Below are 20,629 nucleotides of genomic sequence, written 5' to 3'. Positions count from 1 at the left end.
TATATGACAGATCAGACACATGCCTCAGATGTTTTCAAATTAGAGCAAACATGACTTAATAAATGAATAGCCCACTGAGTATGTTTATTATGCCACCTCTTCTCCCCTCAATCTCATTAGATCAGTTTCTCCATAGCGACAGGCTCTTCTCATGTCACAAAGGGAGACAATCTAACATAAAGGTGCTTTACACAGAAGTTCAAACAACATAAGAATCTGGAAGATCAATTATAAAACTCCCCAGCATTTTAGTTCATGTATCTCCTTTACCCCATGAAAAGCAATAGGGGTGGGGCGCAGATCACAAAAATAGCCTGCAGGGAAATGATAACTACCTCCTTCCGCAGTGATATATATATTTATATATTACACAACATTTAAACACAAAACATCCCTTACAAAATAGAAATAGCACATAACAAAAAATTACATTCTGAAAGTACTTCTATATAATGTATCTAATTTATGTTTATATATAAAAGTATCACTATACCATTTGATGTACCCCCCCCCCCCGGAACACAAAGCCCCTTCATGTATATCAGAAACAGTTACAGTGGGCCTATTTAGGCATTAATTGGTTATTTACATGATTTTGTTTGTTTGTTACTATGTTATATCTATTTTGTGTGTGCTTTTATACTGCCTCAGCTCAAATTCCTTATTTGTGAAAACCAACCTGCATGATGCAAGAAGTAAGGCAATTGTTAGCTCCCTATAGATCACAGAGGACCCAGGCCCTCTTTATACTCTAGGCAGTATGGTTAGGATCACATCAAAGTCCCCGTAGGTTTTTACTAGGACATCACCATGACAAGTGAACTTACTTGGCATCTGATGACATAAACCGTATGTCTCACAGTGAAGTACTCCTTCCAGAAACATCCCAGAAAGGTTTATAATTGTTCCAGGGAGTACTTCACTGCAAAACAATACTTCCTAATCTCCAGTGCTATTTTTCTAGAAAAAGAGGTGCCAGAACTCACCATGAACACTTCCCTTGTTCTCTTAGGATGGCTATGGCGCACACCTGAGACATGTCATAAGCTAGTTCCAGTGATTTACACCTGGGAGGGGGGGGAAGCCCTGCTAATCTCCACACTAAAACCAGGGCTAGAAAATATATCTATCTAAGCTCTAGATAGGGTGTGTGCTTAAGCGATTGCCTGATGTGGGACGTGATAGTGAGATCTTGTCTCTTTCAGAACACCACTGCTACATGCCCAGGCTGGAAGCCATCATTCATTTGTAACACTGACATTATGCCTCTGTAGTTCATGCACACTGCACATAGTTGCTCTGAGTGAGCTTTTGAGAACTGTAGCTGGGTCAGTTTCATTTACTGTAGTACTTCAACCTTCCTCCAAGGTGTTTAAAATAAAATTTTATTCTTGCACTGTTAGCAGCACCTGGGCCCTCCAGCTGAAGTCCTCAACTGCACCTTGCCCTGACCCCCAGGAAGAAGGTGATCTGTTGTGCCAACTCTACCTAGGCCAGGAGGCTGCTCAGGCCAAGCAAATAAAACAGGAAATCTGTTTTTGTTTTCAAGTATCTTGAAGGTTCTTTCCTTTTATTGAAATAGGGAAAAAAATAAAGATCAATATCGGATATATTTTTATCAAGACTAAAACACTAATCTAAATAAAAACGCAGAGCAGAAACAGAAGAAAAAATGAATGGGGTAAAAGAAAAAGAGGGAAATAGAGAGAAATAGAAAAGAGAACTTCTGATTCTTTATCTGTCAGCTGTATAGAGAGAATTGTTCAACACATGTACTCCAAGACAACACTCAACAAATCCACCTTTTATAAACTAACATTATCTTCAATCCTCAAACCGAGATATCATAAGTACATTTTCTTTTTCATGCAAAAAACCCATAGAAAGTTTCCAATCTTTAGTAAATGTTGACAATGGTTTTTCTCTGATTAAACATGTCAATTTCACTATCTCAGCCAAGTCCAGTAATTCTAACAACCATTCCTCCACTGTAGACAATGATGAATTTTTCCTTCTTAGTGCATGTAAAAGTCTCGATACTGTGGTCATATATTGAAATAAAGTCCCACAGACCTTTTCTAATCATATACCCGTAAATCTCAGCAGGCTTGGGAGAACCTCTAGGTTTGCAGAAGCACCAAAGAAAGAGAGAGTCAATCCAGACCATGGCATAACCCCCAAAACAGCTATGGCTGAGCATGCTTAGTGGCCATGAAATGCTTGCTGTCTGAGTGTTGGAAGGGGGGAAAATGGGAAACTGGGAGGAGAAGAGGGAATGGGGAAAAAATGAATTTTGACCAGCAAGGAGGACTCCTGTAGGCCTCATCTGTAGCTCAGTTTCAAAACTCCGCAAGCCCTGCTGCACATTGTACTGTGTTGCAGCCATCCCTGGAATCTGCCTCAACAGGACTTGCCTACTTTATTCCAGACAAAAGATTTCACTCAAGGTACACATGAAGAAAAACAAACAAAACTCATACCAATAAAATTCCTATTTGAAAAGAGAAGATAGATTCTAAAGGTGAGTCTGGTCTTTAAGAGATTAAAGCATTCAAGCCTGAGCCATTCACCATTATTGAGAAAGACAACAAGCACACACAAACCACACTTGGACCTTTGCTCGACCTGGAACTTTTTTTCCCCAACACGGAAATTAAATGAACTAAAGGACATATTTGTACTACAGTACAAGCTTAGATCAAGATTTTGGTAGTTGTATAAGTCCAGGGAGGAGTATATAGAGTCAGTCAGTGGAAATAATAAATGTTATTAGGACCAGTTAATGTCCAAAACAGAAAGCAGTTGTTGCTTTTGTAGCAAGAATCAATTCCATGAAAGAGCCCTGGTTTGATCCCAGAACTATAATTCCCAAGGTTGTGTTGGGGAAAGGATCCAAAACAGTTAGACTGGGTAAAATCTGTAGCCAAGACGCCACTGGCAAACCCCTTTACAGATGAGAACATTTGAACCAGCTTGGTTTTTGCTCTGAGACGCAGCAATATTCTGAAGTCTCTGCCTTTTCCAGTTCTGCTATCCAAGATCCTTTTAGCTGGAGATTCAAATTGGGCCTTCTGCATCAACATGTACTCTGCCCCTGGAGATGCAGCCTCTTTCAACACCAGAGTTTCAAAGAAGTCCTTTCTCTCTTTATCATGACCTACACTATACAAAAACAAACCTCGCCTCAATACATAATCCTGGTCTAACTTCCTTTATCTGTGAACTTTGATTCAAGTAAGCATTTGCCTATCATAAGCTCAGATCAAAGTTCAGCATCATGAAACTGTCCAGTTGTTCGTTCTTTCTTTAGCACTGTATACATGACAAATACCTTCCGACTCTAAGCACTGCAACTCTGTTTAGTCTGTACCACTTTGGATTTTCAGGGGTTTCGCTTCCCTTGTTTTAAGGCAAACAGTATCACATTCTCTTCAGCAAATCCAAAGAAATTCAGCGGCCACATGACACTGAATTTTTTTTGACTGCTGTGAAAGTGATGTTGGCCAGTATGAGTTCTGTGCCATCGCAATGAGTGGCTTTAAGCTTTCCTGCAAAAACACTGGCAAAGGTATCAGAACACTTCATGTTAATCTAAAGCAGCAGCCAACTATGTCACGGTGAGGGTTAGGGCTGGGCGATATCAGCTTTGCAGCATCGCAGTGTATCACCAGCCAAACGTTGTGGTCTGGCGATATACCGCGATATTGAACAAACAAGCTGCACTGGCTGCAAGGCGCTGGGTGAAATTGCCACAGCTCCCACCGCAGGAGCTGAGACATTTTCACCCCAGCGCCTAGCGGGCTGGGACAAGGCAGTTTGTTTGTACGGCTCAGCTGGGGCACGGGAGGGCTCCCCACCACCAGTTGAGCCATCCCTGGTGTTCCCCCAGCTTGCAGATGAGCAGGGAGAGCAGTGGGGATCCCTTGCCTGGAGCCAGTGCCAGGCTGGGGGACTCTGAGGGGAGCAGCAACCGCACACTCCTCAGCTGAGCAGTTAAAAGATGCAGTGGGGGGAACAAGCTGTATGGGCGCTTCGCCGGTGTAGCTTTTTTCTCCCTCTGCACAGTATGAGGGTAGAGCAGGGGTCAGCAACCTAAGGCCCATGGGCCACAAGCAGCCCATGGTGGTTGTATAACCAGCCCATGGACCCCCGCCACCCGCTCAGGGAACCCCGCTTTCTGTTTGGTCAGCTCCTGTGCACCACGCTAATCTGGCGCAGAGCAGAGCGGGGACCACCTTCCATGACGCTGGCCGGCTTCCCATTGGCTGCAGGAAGCTTCCGCAGCCAATGGGAAGCTGTGCACGCCTCCCCCACCCCAAAAGGAGCATTTGTGCCTGCATGCGCACACACACACACACACACTCCGGCCCACCGCGGCGTCTGTGAGACCGTGAACCGGCCCAAGCCACAAAAACTTTGCAGGCCCCTGGGGTAGAGCAACACTCACTAGAGGAAGTCGCTAGCAGAGGGACTCAGGAGCAGTGGCGGTTTCACCAGTGATATACTGGTGAGTGAAGCCGACATCACGGTCTGCTCCTCATACTGGTCCTGGGCTATACAGTGGTACCTCGGGTTAAGAACTTAATTCGTTCTGGAGGTCTGTTCTTAACCTGAAATGGTTCTTAACCTGAAGCACCACTTTAGCTAATGGGGCCTCCTGCTGCCGCTGCTGCACGATTTCTGTTCTCATCCTGAAGCAAAGTTCTTAACCAGAGGTACTATTTCTGGGTTAACAGAATCTGTAACCTGAAGCGTATGTAACCTGAAGCGTATGTAACCCGAGGTACCACTGTATATTGATATATTGCCCAAGCCTAGTGAGTGTTGCTAAATCAAAATTAAATCCAGGATTCACACTTTTGTCCAGCGACATTCACACTTGCTACCAATGGGTGCAAGCAATCAAAAGGAAAGAGGAATTTCTGTGTCCCACCATTTATTCTTCTGGTAAATGTGAAGGGGCTAAAGTACTTTACAACAACCCTGCAAGGTGGGTTAGGCTGGATGGCAAAGTCTGTTGGGAAAACAAACGGCAAATTGCTGGGCTCCACTGCAAAAACACCTTGGAAGGAAATCCCCATCTCTCTCAATAAAAGCCACTTCCCTGCATGCAAGTGCCTAGGATCAAAGTCCAAAAGTCACCAGCAGTTGATTCTGGGTTGGTGACAGTTCTGGAGACACTTCTTCCCACCCAATAAACTGAAAAACCGGAGGCAGGCTGTGTTTGCAAGTATTTCACAGTATTAGGAGAAGGTGCTGTTCTAAACATAGGCAAAAGTTTGAGGAGGTTATTATTCCACTCCCACTGAACTGGTTTGCCTAGACCCAGAATAAACCTATGAAGTCATAACTTAAATAGCAGGCTCTAGATTGTTGCCAGTAAACATCTTTGGGTCCTGCCCTTCCACATAAGGAAAACACAGGATTCCCATTTTATGGAGAAAACAGAACGAGCGCAGCAGCACTGCTAAAGAGTCAAACAGCAGGCACCCAAGAATACAGTTTATGATGAACAGCATTATTCCTTAATTCTTAGCAGCCAAAACAATCCTTAACAAAAACAATCCTTAACAGCCAAAACAAGTGGCAAGAGCTGAGGGGGCGCCAGAATTGCTCAATAATTACAAACAAGGAGAAGAGTCTTCGGCTTATTATTCCATCTAAAGATTCCAGACAAAATGCTTCTATTTCTATTCTTGCTCAGCTTCAGCACAATCATGTATCATCTTCTTTTGACTATTTTTTTAAAGAGGTCAGCAAACAAGTACTCAAATACCCATCTATTCCTAAAAGCAGTTTTCTCATTTGAGCAGAAAGTGTTTAGGCACATAGAATCATAGATTCGTAGAGTTGGAAGGGACCCTGAGGATCATCTAGTCCAACCCTCTACAATGCAGGAATAGGCAGTTGTCCCATAAGGGGACCAAACATGCAACCTTGCCATTATCAGCACCATGCTCTAACTACCAACTGAGCTAATGCTTCGCCCCCCTTTTTTTCATCCCAGAGCTGTTTTTGCACGCGTATATTCCATTTTTATTGTGGTATATAAAATCTTATGTGTGCTGATCAAAAGAATCATCATAGATCTTTCACCTGGACCACAAGAGAGGGAAGAGGGCTAATCTCAGTGAAGGAAGCAAATCTATTTCAGTAGGGAAGGGGAGCCTATGGGCTTTCCAGAGGATGTTGGATTCCAACTCCCATCAGCCCCAGCCAGAATGGTGATGAGGGATGAAGGGAGTTCTAGTCCAACAATCTCTGGAGGGGCCACAGGTTCCTCACTCTGTTGTGTGGAATGGAACAGAGCTTCCACAGAAATTAACAGGCCACCCATGTGAGCCAAGGCACATATCAACCTTGGGCTGTTGGATAAGGATGGCAATGTTATGTTGCAACCTCAGTTGTGTTTGCTGTGGTTGCATTTGACAGCTAACAAATAAAAACCAATGTGACCGTATTGGCAGTGCTTGGTGAGCTGATCATCACGAGGCTGTACAAGAGGGTGAAGTTTGCCACCATAACTGGGCAAGGCTCTGGAGAAATCATACTGGAATTATACTGGACATACCAGTTGGGGCATTTGACCTACAGGATGACAAAGAGGAAGTAGCATGGCCCAATTGCCCATCCTTATTTTGACATTATGGAATTTGCCCATTATTACCCTTAATGTTTCGCCAGACTAACACTTTGGGAAGTGGCATGTACCAATTCTTAGAAATTATCTCTAAGGTACTCTTTAGGGCTCCAAAAGCTTTGCAGTCATGATCAGATTTATCCTAGCAGCAGCCCTGTTCCCATTTTATTGATGGGGAACTGAGGATGCAAGAAAGGAACCCTGCCCCGATGAATTTCTGAAGTCAGCTCCCACAGGTCTCAATCCAACCCAATGATCCACCAGCACAGAGGAGAGGATCTGTGGCCCTCCAGATGTTGGACACCAGCCCCCATCACCAGCAGCAGCCAACATCGCCAATGGTCATAGATGATGACTATTGCAGCATCTAAAGGGTTACAGGTTTCCATCCCTACTCTGGGAGCACAGTCATCTCTTCTTTGGTGATCACTTGTAGCCGAGTAAGATTGTCTTCCATAAACACGGTTTTAACAGTGAGTTTGTAAGTGACTGTGGAGGCCAATTCTGGACCCACACGTCCTTCCACAGTGGGGACATTGGTTCCCTGCAACATGACCAATGGTCATGGATGGTGACTATTGCAGTCCAGCAGCATCTAGAGGGCTACACATTTCCATCCCTACTCTAGGAGCACAGTACCATCTGGAGAAGACATAAAAACAGAGAATCGTAGAGTTGGAAGGGACCCAAGCGTCATCTAGTCCAACCCTCTGCAATACAGCAATCTCTTGGCCAACGTGGGGCTTGAACCCATGACTCTGGGATTACAAGTCTTGTGCTCTACTGACTGAGCTATCCTTCAGGTCATGCTTGATTTATATTCTGGCCTAGCCTCCTCCATTACCCATGTAGCTTACTTACTACTGCAATTCTGACCGTTATATTGCTCTTTGGGCCAATAACGTGAGAGCTAGGCACACATTACTTATGCACTGCATGAGACATGCTGCCGAGGAGCAAAGCTGCTAAACCAGTGTTTCTCAAACTGGGGTCTCCAGCTGTTGTTGGTCTACAGCTCCCATCATCCTTGACCACTGGTCCTGCTAGCTAGGGATTATGGGAGTTGGAAAATATGGAGACCCAAGTTTGAGAAACACTGTGCTAAACTGTATTATTTGAACGGTCAACTCTCCTACATTTTTGCTGTCCCCTCTCCTTTTTTGACTCTACATATCCCTTCACATTTACAATAACCTAAAAACATCCAGAGAAAAAGCTTGAAGAACTGATCAAGCGAAGTAGACAACATGTATATCTGACTTGTTCCTCTTGAGACTGCATGCAGGGTTCATTACAACCGGGATGCTATTCTACACATTCTCGGCGGTCTCTATTTCTTACTCTTTGGGTGGGGTCATATGCATTGCCTAAGTCAGACAACCACACAGCCTTGCCTGCCAAAACTAATTTTAATGATATGCACAGACTGGAGGCAAACTTCTGTGTTTTGTCTCTTACATTCCCTCCAGCGCAGCAGAAGTCTCAGGCAGGTCATGGAGAGAAAGTGACGTAAACGAAAAAGTATCTGCCAGGTAGGTAAGTTACCTCACTGCTCAGGGGCTTTGTTAATCCGGTCTCCTAGAAACACACCTATAGTAACCTCACTCTTCCTGTGCACCCAACGGAAATGATGCACTCACTTGTCCTGTTCGAACAAGCCTTCCATTCCCCACAGGATTCCCCACCTCCTGACCTAGTTCATATGTCATAGCTACAGAATACATTTGTTTTCTGGCTCAGATCCCACCACCATTCCTTGTCAGTGGCTTCAATTGTATTTCATTTTCAAATATCTCAATCCCACAAATCAGCCCCCAGCAATCATAAACATCCAGAGGTTTTTAAAGCCACACACAAAAACAAAGCGGGAAAGAAGCAAATTAAAGCTGGAGTAGACAAAAGAATAAGTGTTTAGCTTATCTCCAAAAGCCCATCTGAATAGAATTTACAATCTTGGGTCAAAATGAATAACAGGCACCAAGCAAACCTTCCCAGAAAGGCATTCCATAATCTGGAGATGCCAGGAGGCGTCTATGATAGTCACTCAGAGAAGGCGCCTCAGAATATGACCTCAACACAAGGGGAAGTTTGTACAGGAGAAAGCCAAATTGGTATTACTGCGTACAGTCTCCAACTCATTCAAATTTTGTGAGCTACGTAGTTTATTGTTCACCAATCTTCCCATCTCCTGGCTTGAAACAGTTTTTCAGCTCCCTTATAATAATTGGGTGGTGGAGGTTAAACTTCAATAACGTCAAACTTTTTCCTAACACACACACAAACATATATATGTTTCAGTATACTGACAGGGTCTATTTACACAAACATCTGCATTCCTTACTTTTTTGGGAACTGCCCCCACTAACAGATAAAGCATTAAATTTGCTTTGGTTACTATTGAGAAATCCTGCAGCAATTTTGAACAGGGAAATGTGTAATGAGTGCAAGGCAAATTGCTCTCACAGCCTTCAAAACCATCCACGCCCATGTATTTGCCATGCCTAGCATAAAGTATAGAAAGTAGGAAACTAGTGTTTTCATATACTGTATATATATCATCCACTACAACAGCTACATTTTTTTAAAATGTGGTGGATTGTTCAGGAACATCAGAAGAGAGTGCTGGATCAGGCCCACCTAGTCCGACATCCTGTTCTCACAGCAGATAACAAGATGCCTATGAAAAACCCACAAACAAGACCTGTTATTGATGGCATCATGCACACACGACAAAACCTTTCAAAAATACCCAACATCACTATCGTGTTAACCGCCTCCTCTTTCCAGTAACAGAAAAGCATGAAACATTCTGAACAGAAGAGGAAGCAAAAATAAAAGGTCTCCCTGGCTGTGCCAAGACCTCCTTTTTTAATGTTTTATTTATGCTTTTACAGTAAATTGGTACATCCAACTGGTAAATTGGAGCTGAGACCTCCTATACAAACATAGGAAGTTGCCTTACATCAAATCAAACCTTTGCCCATTGATCTTTCTAGCCCAGCTTTGATCACCTCCATGCCATATATTTAAAGACGGAGCTGTTCCACCAGGCCTTTGGGCAGGATGCAGTTTGACTTACTTTCCTTTGTATAAAAGAAGCCCAAAGGAGGCCCCCAACCCGCTCACAGGTCCTTGTAAGATCAGTGGAAACAGTTGGTCCTGGCAAGTACTCAATTCCAACCTGATAATTGCCACCTGCCCAGATTTTAACTTGTCTGAATTAATTTTAAGATGTATTTTAATTAATTGATGTCTGTTTTTATGTATATTGCCTTATTTTTATGATGTTAGCCGCTCTGAGCCCAGCCTCGGCCAGGATAAAAATAAAATATTATTATTATTCATTATTATTATTATTATTATTATAGCACTGTTATGCCACTTTAACACTCATGGGGAATCCTGGGAACTGTAGTTCTGTGTGGGTCAGCACCCAAAACAAACAACAGTCCTCCGGATTCTCCATGACTGTCAAAAGAATATAACAGTGCTTCAAATGTATATTGTGGATGCAACCTTTGGCAGTGGCTCTCCAGAGTTTCATGCACACCACCTGCTGCCTGAGCCTTTTTAAACTTGAGATGCCAGGAAGCTGCAGTTCCACCTCCAAATACAGGACCTTGCACTGTATTCTTCTCCTCCATTAAAGCATTCCTGGTTCAGCATGAGGCAATTAGGTTCCAGGAAGGCTCAGACCTAATCCCCATGAGACTCCTTGCCCTAGGTTTAGATTTCTTTGAAGACTTTGATACTTCTGTTGCCAGGCTGCAAATAGTTAGAACACAGAAATGGAAAAAATGCTTCATGGAAGGCACATCTTTCCGTGCAATTAAATGCTTAAAGCGGCACTTTTAAAACGTTTGGACCCGTAAAGATATTTTGATAGGTGCACAATGAGCTTTTACTCAAAGCTCTCTTAGGTAATAATCCAAGATCTGAAACTCCCGTTTCTCTCCCACAAGTCTCTGGACATTCAGGAGTCAAATCACATTTAGGCCAAAGGAAAAAATAATAGACTATGGGTATGGATTGGTACATCACATCCCCTTGACTCTTCAGCATTGTATCTGCAGATGACCTGAGTAAGGTCTGGGGTTGTGCATATTCAAAATGTTCCCTATGGCCTGGTATGCTTCTGTCCCCAGTGAAATGTGGTAGAATCCCTTCTTACAGACTCTACTAGAGTAGTGCAGGACTTTGAATGCCATTTCAATGACTGTGCATGCGCTGTTCTTATTTGTTGATATACTCCTTAATATTCCCCCAGAAGTTCATGTCTGCAGTCAACAGGGCTAAAAGGTTTATCACTACAACAAGGAACCTGAGTATGTATTAGAAACAAAGTTTCCCTGGTCCAAATCCTGCACAAGTCCAAGTCATGTCCTCATTGGGAATGTCCAACCAGTTATGACACAGGGCATTCCTACAGCCTTGACTGAGTGTAAGAAGTACAGCATCACATCATGGGTTGTTGCAGGGGAATTATTCTTGTTGGGTAAGTCAGAGATTTTCAACCTTTTTGAGTCCACGGCTCCCTTAAGCCAGTGCCGTAGTGTGGGGGTGCAGAGGGGGCCGGCCGCACCGGGCGCAACATCTGGGGGTTAGGGTTAGGGGGCGCAAATCCATGGGTTAGGGGGCGCAAATTACTTGCCTTGCCCCGGGTGCTGACAACCCACGCTACGCCACTGCCTTAAGCAACTACCTTCTTTCTGCGGCACCCCTGTGGGGCTCAGGAGCCCAGTTAGGTCACCCCTTGCCCACAGAGCTGGCAGCCTCTCACCCCTTTTCGAACATCCTCCTTTGTGGAGTGTTCCCTCAGCCTCCTCTTCTCCTGCTGCCGCCGTTCTTGCTGACCCCCCACCCTACCCCAAAGAGAGGTGCCTTCCAGAGGCACCATTCACCTGTACAGTTTATAGCCAGGGCTGCTGCAATAAACAGCTGTGCAAGCCTTTGGGAGGCAGAGACATGAGAGGGCATCAAAGGGAGGGAGGGAAAGAAAGAGGGACAGAGGCTAGTGTTGCCTGTGGCACCCCGACCATCATTCAAGGCACCCCAGGGTGCCACGGCACACTGGTTGAAAACCACTGGGGTAAGTGATAGTCAAGCTGGTATGCAGGCTGGTTAGTTAGTGACGACTGATAAAATTACATCACTGACTATATCCAGGAGTTGCCCATAACACAACCTGAAGCTAATCACAGCAACCATAGATGCACTGTTGTGGAATGGGATGTAGTTTCCTAGGCACGCAAGGCAATAGAGGAATCAAATAGTACAAGCGGATCATCTTTACTTGTAAATCTGGCAATACTCACCTGCATGTCTAATACTGCATTGTTTGTGTGTTTGGGGGCAGGAGCTATTTGCAGGAATGTTTATAAGATCAGTAACACTCAAATGGTACGTGCTTGACCAATGATGATCAGATACATTTGTGCTAATTTACTGTCTTGAGTAATAATGATAAATCACAGATGCAAATTTTGAAGCAAGTTATAAAATGAATTTTTAAAGACTCAAGTTACTAAAAAAATTGAACAAGGCACTCTTTGCTAGAGTTAGTATGAAGCCGAAGGCCACCTTGGCTGCAAAGTACTATAAAATATAACATTTAGTGGGTGGAAAATGCAATCACCCTGAAACAAAAGCCCAGTCTTGAGGAAGGATACGCAGGCAGCACACAAATAATGGGCAGCACATGTACATTTGTAGTGTTAAGAGATCAACATGTGCAGAAAGGCCTTTAGTGGCATTTCCCCATGAGTTTACCATTCTTTTTGTTAAAGTGCTACTCTGCGTCATAATCCATGTTGCATGGGGATGTGCGATAGATGTTTTACACGGTCACAATTTGCATATGCACACAAGAAGCCACAATGTGGGAAAGTTCCATAGTTAAAGTAAACTGTACATTCCTGTAATATTACACTTTTCCAGGAAAAAGTACAGAACTATGTTATTGATGAAGAGCCTGACTGACTGCCACTCCTCATATTAGTTTTGTTAGAAACTGCTGCATGTATTTTGAAAGATCTTTATGTAGACATTCTACTGGAAGGCTGCCATTATAGAGAGGCAATAACAAACTACAGACCCTTGCCCTTCACCCCTATAACACGTCCAGTTAAATTATTCAGGCAGGATCCATCACACAGTGAAAAAGCTGAAAGTTCTTAAGCTTTCATTTACACATTCCAGTTATGCAGTATAATCTGAGCATCTTTTTCTCACAAGTAAATCCCACTAAATTCAATGCGATTAACTCCCTGGTGGATTTTTCCAATGAGATTTCCTCCCTGTGCTTAGATTTCAGCCTTGGTAATATATGTGCTTTCCCTTACTCCTGTTGAAGATTCTGGATTTATGAATTTTCAAAACAGTGCTTGGCCAGAGTCTCTCTCACAAAAGCATATTAACTTTTTCCAGATCAGACCAAGGTCAACTGGTTCCACTGTTCAGTTTCCAGGGGCAGCAGATGCCTCTGGTTACTCATGATCAAGACGTGAAGGTGGTCACTTTCTCCTGCCATTTGTGCCCAAGAGGTATAAACTGCTCCTGGACATGGGGGCTCAACTCAGTAGTTAAAACCTGCTTTGATAGACCTACACTCAATTCACTTGCCTACTCCAGGGGTCTCCAATGTAGCACCTCTTGGCACACATGCACCCTTGACACCCACAGGGTACCTGCTCCTCCCACTGCTGAAATTAGGCTTGAAGGAAGCATTTAGCTGTAGACAGCTGAACAGGTTGTGGTGTGTACTTGGTTGTGAGGGTGGCAGCAGCTGTATAAACACATTAAACTTAAAGGGCAAAAAGAAACCTGGGTTCGCTTCTACATAGTTTCATCCTTAATTCAGACTTCGTGATATATTGGTACAGTGGTACCTTGGGTTACATACACTTCAGGTTACAGACTCCGCTAACCCAGAAATATTACCTCGGGTTAAGAACTTTGCTTCAGGATGAGAACAGAAATCGTGCTCCGGCGGCACAGTGGCAGCAAGAGGCCCCATTAGCTAAAGTGGTGCTTCAGGTTAAGAACAGTTTTAGGTTAAGAACAGACCTCCAGAACGAATTAAGTACTTAACCCGAGATACCACTGTATATTGCAATGCTCAGCTGGTAATATATCATAATATTGAAAACTAGACATCACCCTGTCTTACAGGGAACTGCAGTTTGTGGTGAGAACTGAACCCAAGAGGGCTGAACTACAATTCCCAGGATTATTATTTTTTTTGGGGGGGGGAATGTTGTGTGTGTTGTGTTACCTACTACATTTCCTCCATTTTGTGAATAAACTCAAGGCCCCTAAATGTTGGCGACCCCTGGTCTAATCCTTTTTTCAAAAACCAGCTCCTAACTCCAGTAGAAGTCCTTACTCCTGACCCGCCTTGTTTGGGTCTCTCTGGAATTCTAGTATTTTTGTGGGGGGGAATAATACTTCAGTCCATAGTAGGGCAAATCTCGACATGTCCCACAAGACACCCCAACAACAACACACACACACACACACACATCTCCTTACCCCGATGGCCTTTTCCCCGCATGGCCACATAGGCCTCGTACACGTCCTTCTTGACATAGTTGAGGAAGCCATCCTTCCGGGCAAACTTGCAGACGAAGGCCTGCTCGTAGAGGCAGTCGAGGAGGAAGCAGCTGTGGATGCCGTCTTCCTCGTCCCCTCCGGGGACCTTCTCCACCAGAGCCAGGTTGCACTGCGGGTGCTTGCAGCAGGCCCGCACGCAGTCGCGGCCCCTCTCCACCGACGGCGAGGACAGGAAGGTGGCTCCGTTTTCCACCGAGGCGTCCGTGTCCAGGACGAACTCGGGCAAGCCGGCCGTGAAATGGGCCTGGCACCTGTCTCCGAAGGACTCTCCTTCGGCCGCCTCTTCCTGCCCGACGGCTACCAAGGCAGCCGCGACGAGCTGAAGCAGCAACCCAGCCTGGACGTGAATCCGACGGGGGAGCATCGTGACGCAGGCGGAGCCCCTTCTTCCGCGCAGGCGGTGGATCTCCGCAGCCGAGCGAGGGCGGCGCGCTTCGAGGAGCGGAAAGCAGGCAAAGCGCAGACGGGCTCGCCAAGGAGAGTCGACCGCGCCGTCGACTAGGAAAGCTGAAAGGGAGTCGTTTCCCCTCCCGTCTACTTGTGGCTCTTTAGCCCAAAGAGCATTTCTTTAAACAACTTTCCCCCCCCAGATTTTTTCTTTTTTAAACTCTGGCTCGCCTGTTCCCAAAAAGTCCAACTGCGACTCTTCCTTTCGGTTCCTCCTCGGAGAAAATTGCGGGCGGCGGGCGCGTGTCCGGGGATCGGAAGAGTGAGGCTCCCTGGACGCCGTCCCTTCGGTTTTGTGCGACGACTTCCTCCCTCGGACCTCTGCGATCTGTTTCCCTTTTCGGGTTTTTCTTTCACTACCTGCCGACTGGTTTCAGGTGAAACTGACTCACGGGCTACGCTGCAGCCCAAGAGGGGTGTTTCCCTTCCGCGGATCTCCGATTAACTCCTTCCCCGCCGCCTGAACTTCAAGGTGCGCCCTTTAGCAAGAGCTCAGGGAGAGACAAAAGACTCCAGGTGACAGGAAGTGAAATTCAACGCCTGGACACCCAGCCCTTCCTATTTACTTTGAGCAGGCAAGAGGGATGGGAAAGGGGAGGATGCTTAGAGGCGCGCCTTTCCCCCCAGCCGCCTCCTGTGAAAGGGAAGAGGACGGGCAGATCTGAAAGAGTTTGGAAGCCCTTTCAGGCCAGGGGGAGAATATGAAATTGAAATACTGCCCATTTCTTAGTGCCCGCTCTTCCCTGTGGAAAACGCCAGGCGAAAACGGCAGCCTTTGGCTGATTGACATCCGATGTTCTGGGAAAGGGATTATGGGTTTGTTGTTCTTAATTTTATCATATATATTTTATATTGTAGTTTTATGTTGTGAACCTCCCTGAGACATATCGATGAGGGGCGGGATACAATAAAAAATAAAAATAAGATGTTCCACTGTGGTTTCCTCCCCCATTGATTTCAAATCTAAATATGACTTACATGGGGCATTTCATCCGTGAATCTTCAAATATCCCCACACAGTGAAATGTGTTACATTGAACAAACATATTTATTATTTATTTACTTAATATCTGTCAAGGAGCTTTAGGAGGCGTACATGATTCTCTCCCATCATGTACCTCACAACAACCCTATGAGGTGGGTTTGGCTGAGAGACTATTATGGGCCCTACGTCACCCGGTGAGCTTCAGGGCTGAGTGGGGATTTGAACTCTGATCTCCTGGATCCTAGTCCAGCACTTAAACCACTGCACCACACTGGTTGTAGTGCACAATATTATACACTGTAGAATTATTTATTTCGCCTAGTTATGTAATACATTTTTAAAACAAACAAATTTAATTAAAGATTTTCTTAGGTTACAGAAGTATGTGCATGGTCTCTTTTTTTTCCAGGTCATGATATCTTTTCTACAGATCAGTTACATTCAATGTGAGACTGGGAGAGGCTCCCGCGCACCCAGCAATATGCCAGAAATAGTACCACTGTACAATCCAAGTTAACAACCCAAATCCTGAGCATAGAGGTGCCTAAAAGCTTTCCAGAATGGCACGTCATATGTGTTTCCCTGGGGAGGGCTGTAATTCATTTTTCTTTAAAAAAAAAAAAGCAAGATCACAAGAAAAGCATATTCTTTGTTCCATGTATAAATCCTTTAAGGAGCTAGATGTGTGCTGCAGGCCAGCGGACATCAGATCAGACGTGAGGAATCTTCGTCCCACCAGATGTTGCTGAACTACAAAACCCATCAGCTCCAGTGGCCAGGCATGATGGGAGTTGTAGTCCAGAAACATCCAAAAAGGCAAAGCTTTGTCACACCTGCCTTAGCTGTATCCTTCACTTTGCTCTGATAAAGTCAACTTTGGATCATGTCTGTGATTCAGAAAGGCGGGTGGGGAGAATAAAATTCCCCCTGCCTCTTCATCTGTAGGGCCTGCCCTGCTGAAGTATGGGAAAACCCCTAGATTCATTGCCAGCATAACTAAACTGTAGGTTCACATTCAGAGTCAGAATTCCATTGAACAGCATTTGGAGTGAGTCAACAGAGGGGGAGGGGGCTCTTATCCTCATGTCCTGTTTCTATGGGCTTTCCAAGGGCATCTGGTTAGCTACTGCAAGAAACAGAATCCTAGACTAGATGAAACTTATCTTGATCCAGTTTTCTGATGCTGGAGACCAAAGCTTGCTTTTCTCTCTGTTGCTTTAGCTTAACAATGGGAAGAATCAGAGTTGATGCATCCTAGCAGGTGGGAGCCTGCAAGGCAGATATGAGCCACCCTGGCAAAACCCTCCATCCTCTGCCATGCTCTAGGTACTTGGCGCTCCCCACCCTCAGCTGAATGGCAGTGTGATAGCAGGAGAAGTGCAGTCCCCAGATTGTGAGTGTGATGCAGCAGAAGATTCAAGGTATTGCCCATCCCCTTACCAATAGCCCCAGGCTCTTATAACAGGAAAATGATGTCAACAGTTTCTGCAGATTTTGTCTCGAGACTTTATTTGGATTTGATGTAGAAGTGATTTAAAACAAAGCAAAACTGCACAGTTTGGCTGGTTGAAAGTGATGAAGGACACTTCCGCATTATGCTTCCTCAATAGCTGCCACAGTGCTTACTCCCCCTCCTGCCACCCACCAAAAAAAAAAAAACTAAATTGAAGAACCTCTTAAAAACCACTTTAGGGTGATCACATAAAAATCAACATTGTTTGAAAAGTCAGGGAAGAGAAGACTGGCTTTTGTCACCCGTCAAGCAGCCTGTGTACCAAGGGTGATTTAAAGGGGTACCTGGGTAGCGTGTGGCGTTGTGGTTTAAACCACTGAGCCTCTTGGGCTTGCCAATTATTTTTTCCTGCCCTTAACCCTGAGGTCCCAACAATGGGTTACAACGATTAAAGCACAACGTTAAAAGCCGTTTGAAACAACTTACAATCACAGAAATAAGCTGGGTCCTAAAAATATACATCCCAAAGGTCAAAAGACAGGACAAAGAGGGGCATCTTCAGCGTTCACTGTGAGTTGTATGGTGAAGGTGGTAGATGCACCTTTGTGGAGAAGGGATTTTGTGGCTTAAGTCTAGCCATGGAGAATGTTCTTTTCTGGAGCACCACCACCCTGAGTTTCCGAGGCTGGTGGAACAACCAAGAGAGCCCCCTCTGCAGATCTGAACACCTGAGAAGGACTATATGGAAGGAGGGGTTTTTTCATATATTTGGGGCCTGGGTCATTTAAACACTAATGTGAGCACCTTGAATTGGGCACGAAACAGCTGCCAATCTCTTTTGGTGCATAATAGGTGAAACCTTACAGGTGAAACTTTACCTCAGCATCAAGATCTAGTAATGCAGAGGAGGCCTGTTACATTTGAATCTCTGCTTCTTGTGAAGTTGTTAGTGTCACTGGAGCCCTGCCAGAAAAGGGTGGTTACCTATTCAGAAGAACCACTACATATTGCTTTCCAGTGCCAGAATGTGTGAAGACAGGAATGACTGTGTCTTATTTTTACTCCTGCAGCTAGGTCAATTACTACACAATTAGCCTTAATAAGGATAAGGAGAAAGGTTGCATTTTATTAACTCTCTTCAGTGGGGGGCAGGAACAAAACCCATTTTGATTAAATCTGCTACACAGTAACCTTCTGAGGAAATACCAGAGTATTTCGATTATTGGAGTAATCGTCTTTGCTTACCTTCCTCCAACAACAACCATTTCCAAATTCACAAGGCCAGTAAAATCTATTTATCTCCCTGCTCTAATGTGGAGAACCTGTGGCCCTCTAGATACTATAGGACTCCCACTCCCATCAGCCCCCAACAGCATAGTCAATGGTCAGAGTCATAGATGATGGGAGTTCTAGTCCAGCGACAGGATATCCTGCACAAATGGATACTCAGAAATCTCTGTCAAGCTTGTCAGCAGTTAAAGACATGTGCAGGCAAACATTCATGCGTGTGTAATATTTGCATGCCTGTATTTTATTTAAACATGCCTTTTATTCTAGCAGAACAATACTAAGAACCACCAAACATAAATCAAAAGATTAATTGCTAACTCAGCCTTGTATTTATTAGCTCACCTGGTTGACATAGGCGACAAGGAATTCCATGCAGGTGAGTGAGCAGGCTGGTAAACGAGGGACCGATTTTCTCCATCCTTCCTCTGCCAGCCTTCCACATTGCTATGCTACCTAGCTATGCCAGAGAGCACCTCCTCCTCTGTTCCAAGCATGGAAACATAGTGGGCTGGTGGGGGAAAGTTTTTGCAAACAGTTGCATGGCGTTGTTTAAACTGAGACTGGAAGAGCTGAAACTAGGACTCAGAATTGTTGCCAGCACTTGCTGCAATTGGCACCTGTCAGTTGTGATGAGACTGATCCTCTCACATTCAGCATTTTTGAAACTCTATTCACAGTTTTAGAGAAACAGATAGAGTTAGTTAAAGGATGGGTGCATATTCAAGTATATACACAAGTAACTCTTTAAAAGGAAAAATCAGTGCAATGCTACCCTTTCCATTTAGCAGTGCTCTGCAGAACACTTACTTTTCAATTTATACTGTAAAGCATTTTGCTTAGTGGTGAAATTTATAGTCTCTAAACGCTGCTTACGATCTGGTCAATTTCATTATCCCATTGGCTTGTATGAGACAATTGCAGTTCAGACAGTAGATTGAACAGTTTTCTTCCCTGAGGCAAAGGGAAAGAAAGATTGCAAAAAGCAAGTTTGTTCAATTAATTTTTTTGTCTTGTTCTTTCCTAGGTGAGCACTGGATGGAGTGCATAATTCTCTCCTCCCTTTTTATCATCACAATAATCTCATGATGTAGGTTAGATTGACAGACAGAGCCCAAGGTTATTATTGCTTTTAAAAATTGCTTATAGTGCACAGTTAAAACATTTTCATGCCATTGAAATGCACTTCTGTAAAAACAACAACAACAAAAGGTTTATTCAGCTATATCTCATTAGAAAATAGTGACATAAGACACCTGATAGCTTAGGGACTGCATCAGAATTACGCTCGTACATTGTAATTAACGTCCTAATCTAACAAACAGGACAAAGCTGGCCAGCAAAAGCATATTTTGAAATATATAGATGATAGATAGATGATAGATAGATAGATAGATAGATAGATAGATAGATAGATGATAGATAGATAGATAGATGATAGATAGATAGATATTGTTTTGTTTAAATGTATTTCTAATTGAGCTGTTTGATATTCTGAAAACTGCATAGTACTGATACAATAAAGGGTGGTAAATTAAATATAATGAATACATAATAAACATTCTAAATAATAAAAAATAAAAGGTGGTTTCTTCTAAAATACCACTGCTGGTACTAGTGGGGCACTAAGAAAAACATACTGACACAGAATCCAAATTATAAATATAGGCAGCTTCAGAATGTCTAGTATGCTGGCTTATCTAAGGTCAACTAATTTGCGTGTTGTCTTTTTCTCTTAACTCTTTATTTGTTTGCAGTTTCCACATAAGGTCACAAATTCTTATCAAGAATAAATACTGGGCCTATTACATTGCATGACTTTCCATGGAAACTGTCTGCCCAGAACAGACAAAAACGCCGCCTTTCTCATATTGATCTCTGTCCTTCAGACAGGCATTGTTTTGCCTAGTGGTTAGAAAACAGAGTAACTGCTTTATTTCATAGAATCAGAGAAACAAGGAATTGTAGAGTTGGAAGATCCCCTGACGGTCATCTAGTCCAATGCCCTGCAATTCAAAAATATATTGCCTGTTGGGCTCAAACCCACAACCCTAAGATTAAGAGTCTCATGCTCTACTGACTGAGATATTCCTCTCATCCTATTGCCATATACTGTATTTTTCGCTCTATAAGACACACTTTTTCCCTCCTAAAAAGTAAGGGGAAATGTGTGTGTGTCTTATGGAGCGAATGCAGGCTGCACAAG

The 20,629-nt window shown here is 44.0% G+C and overlaps 1 protein-coding gene across 2 annotated transcripts in view; it reads right to left on the bottom strand.

Annotated features, from left to right (window-relative positions):
* Positions 1-16,000, bottom strand: part of SPINT1 (serine peptidase inhibitor, Kunitz type 1) — a 35,015-nt gene extending 19,015 nt beyond the window's left edge. The window contains exon 1 of one of the 2 annotated variants that reach the window (XM_079964853.1): positions 14,171-16,000. In XM_079964853.1, coding sequence (XP_079820979.1) covers positions 14,171-14,615 — 445 coding nt within the window. In that variant the 5' untranslated portion in view covers positions 14,616-16,000. The remainder of the gene's footprint in view (positions 1-14,170) is intronic. The other variant, XM_079964852.1, reaches the window with a different exon arrangement.
* Between the last annotated feature and the right edge of the window lie 4,629 nt (positions 16,001-20,629).

The sequence above is a fragment of the Podarcis cretensis genome, assembly GCF_951804945.1.
Source record: "Podarcis cretensis genome assembly, chromosome: 1".
Taxonomy (NCBI): domain Eukaryota; kingdom Metazoa; phylum Chordata; class Lepidosauria; order Squamata; family Lacertidae; genus Podarcis; species Podarcis cretensis.
This window is presented reverse-complemented; position numbering and strand designations above follow the sequence as displayed.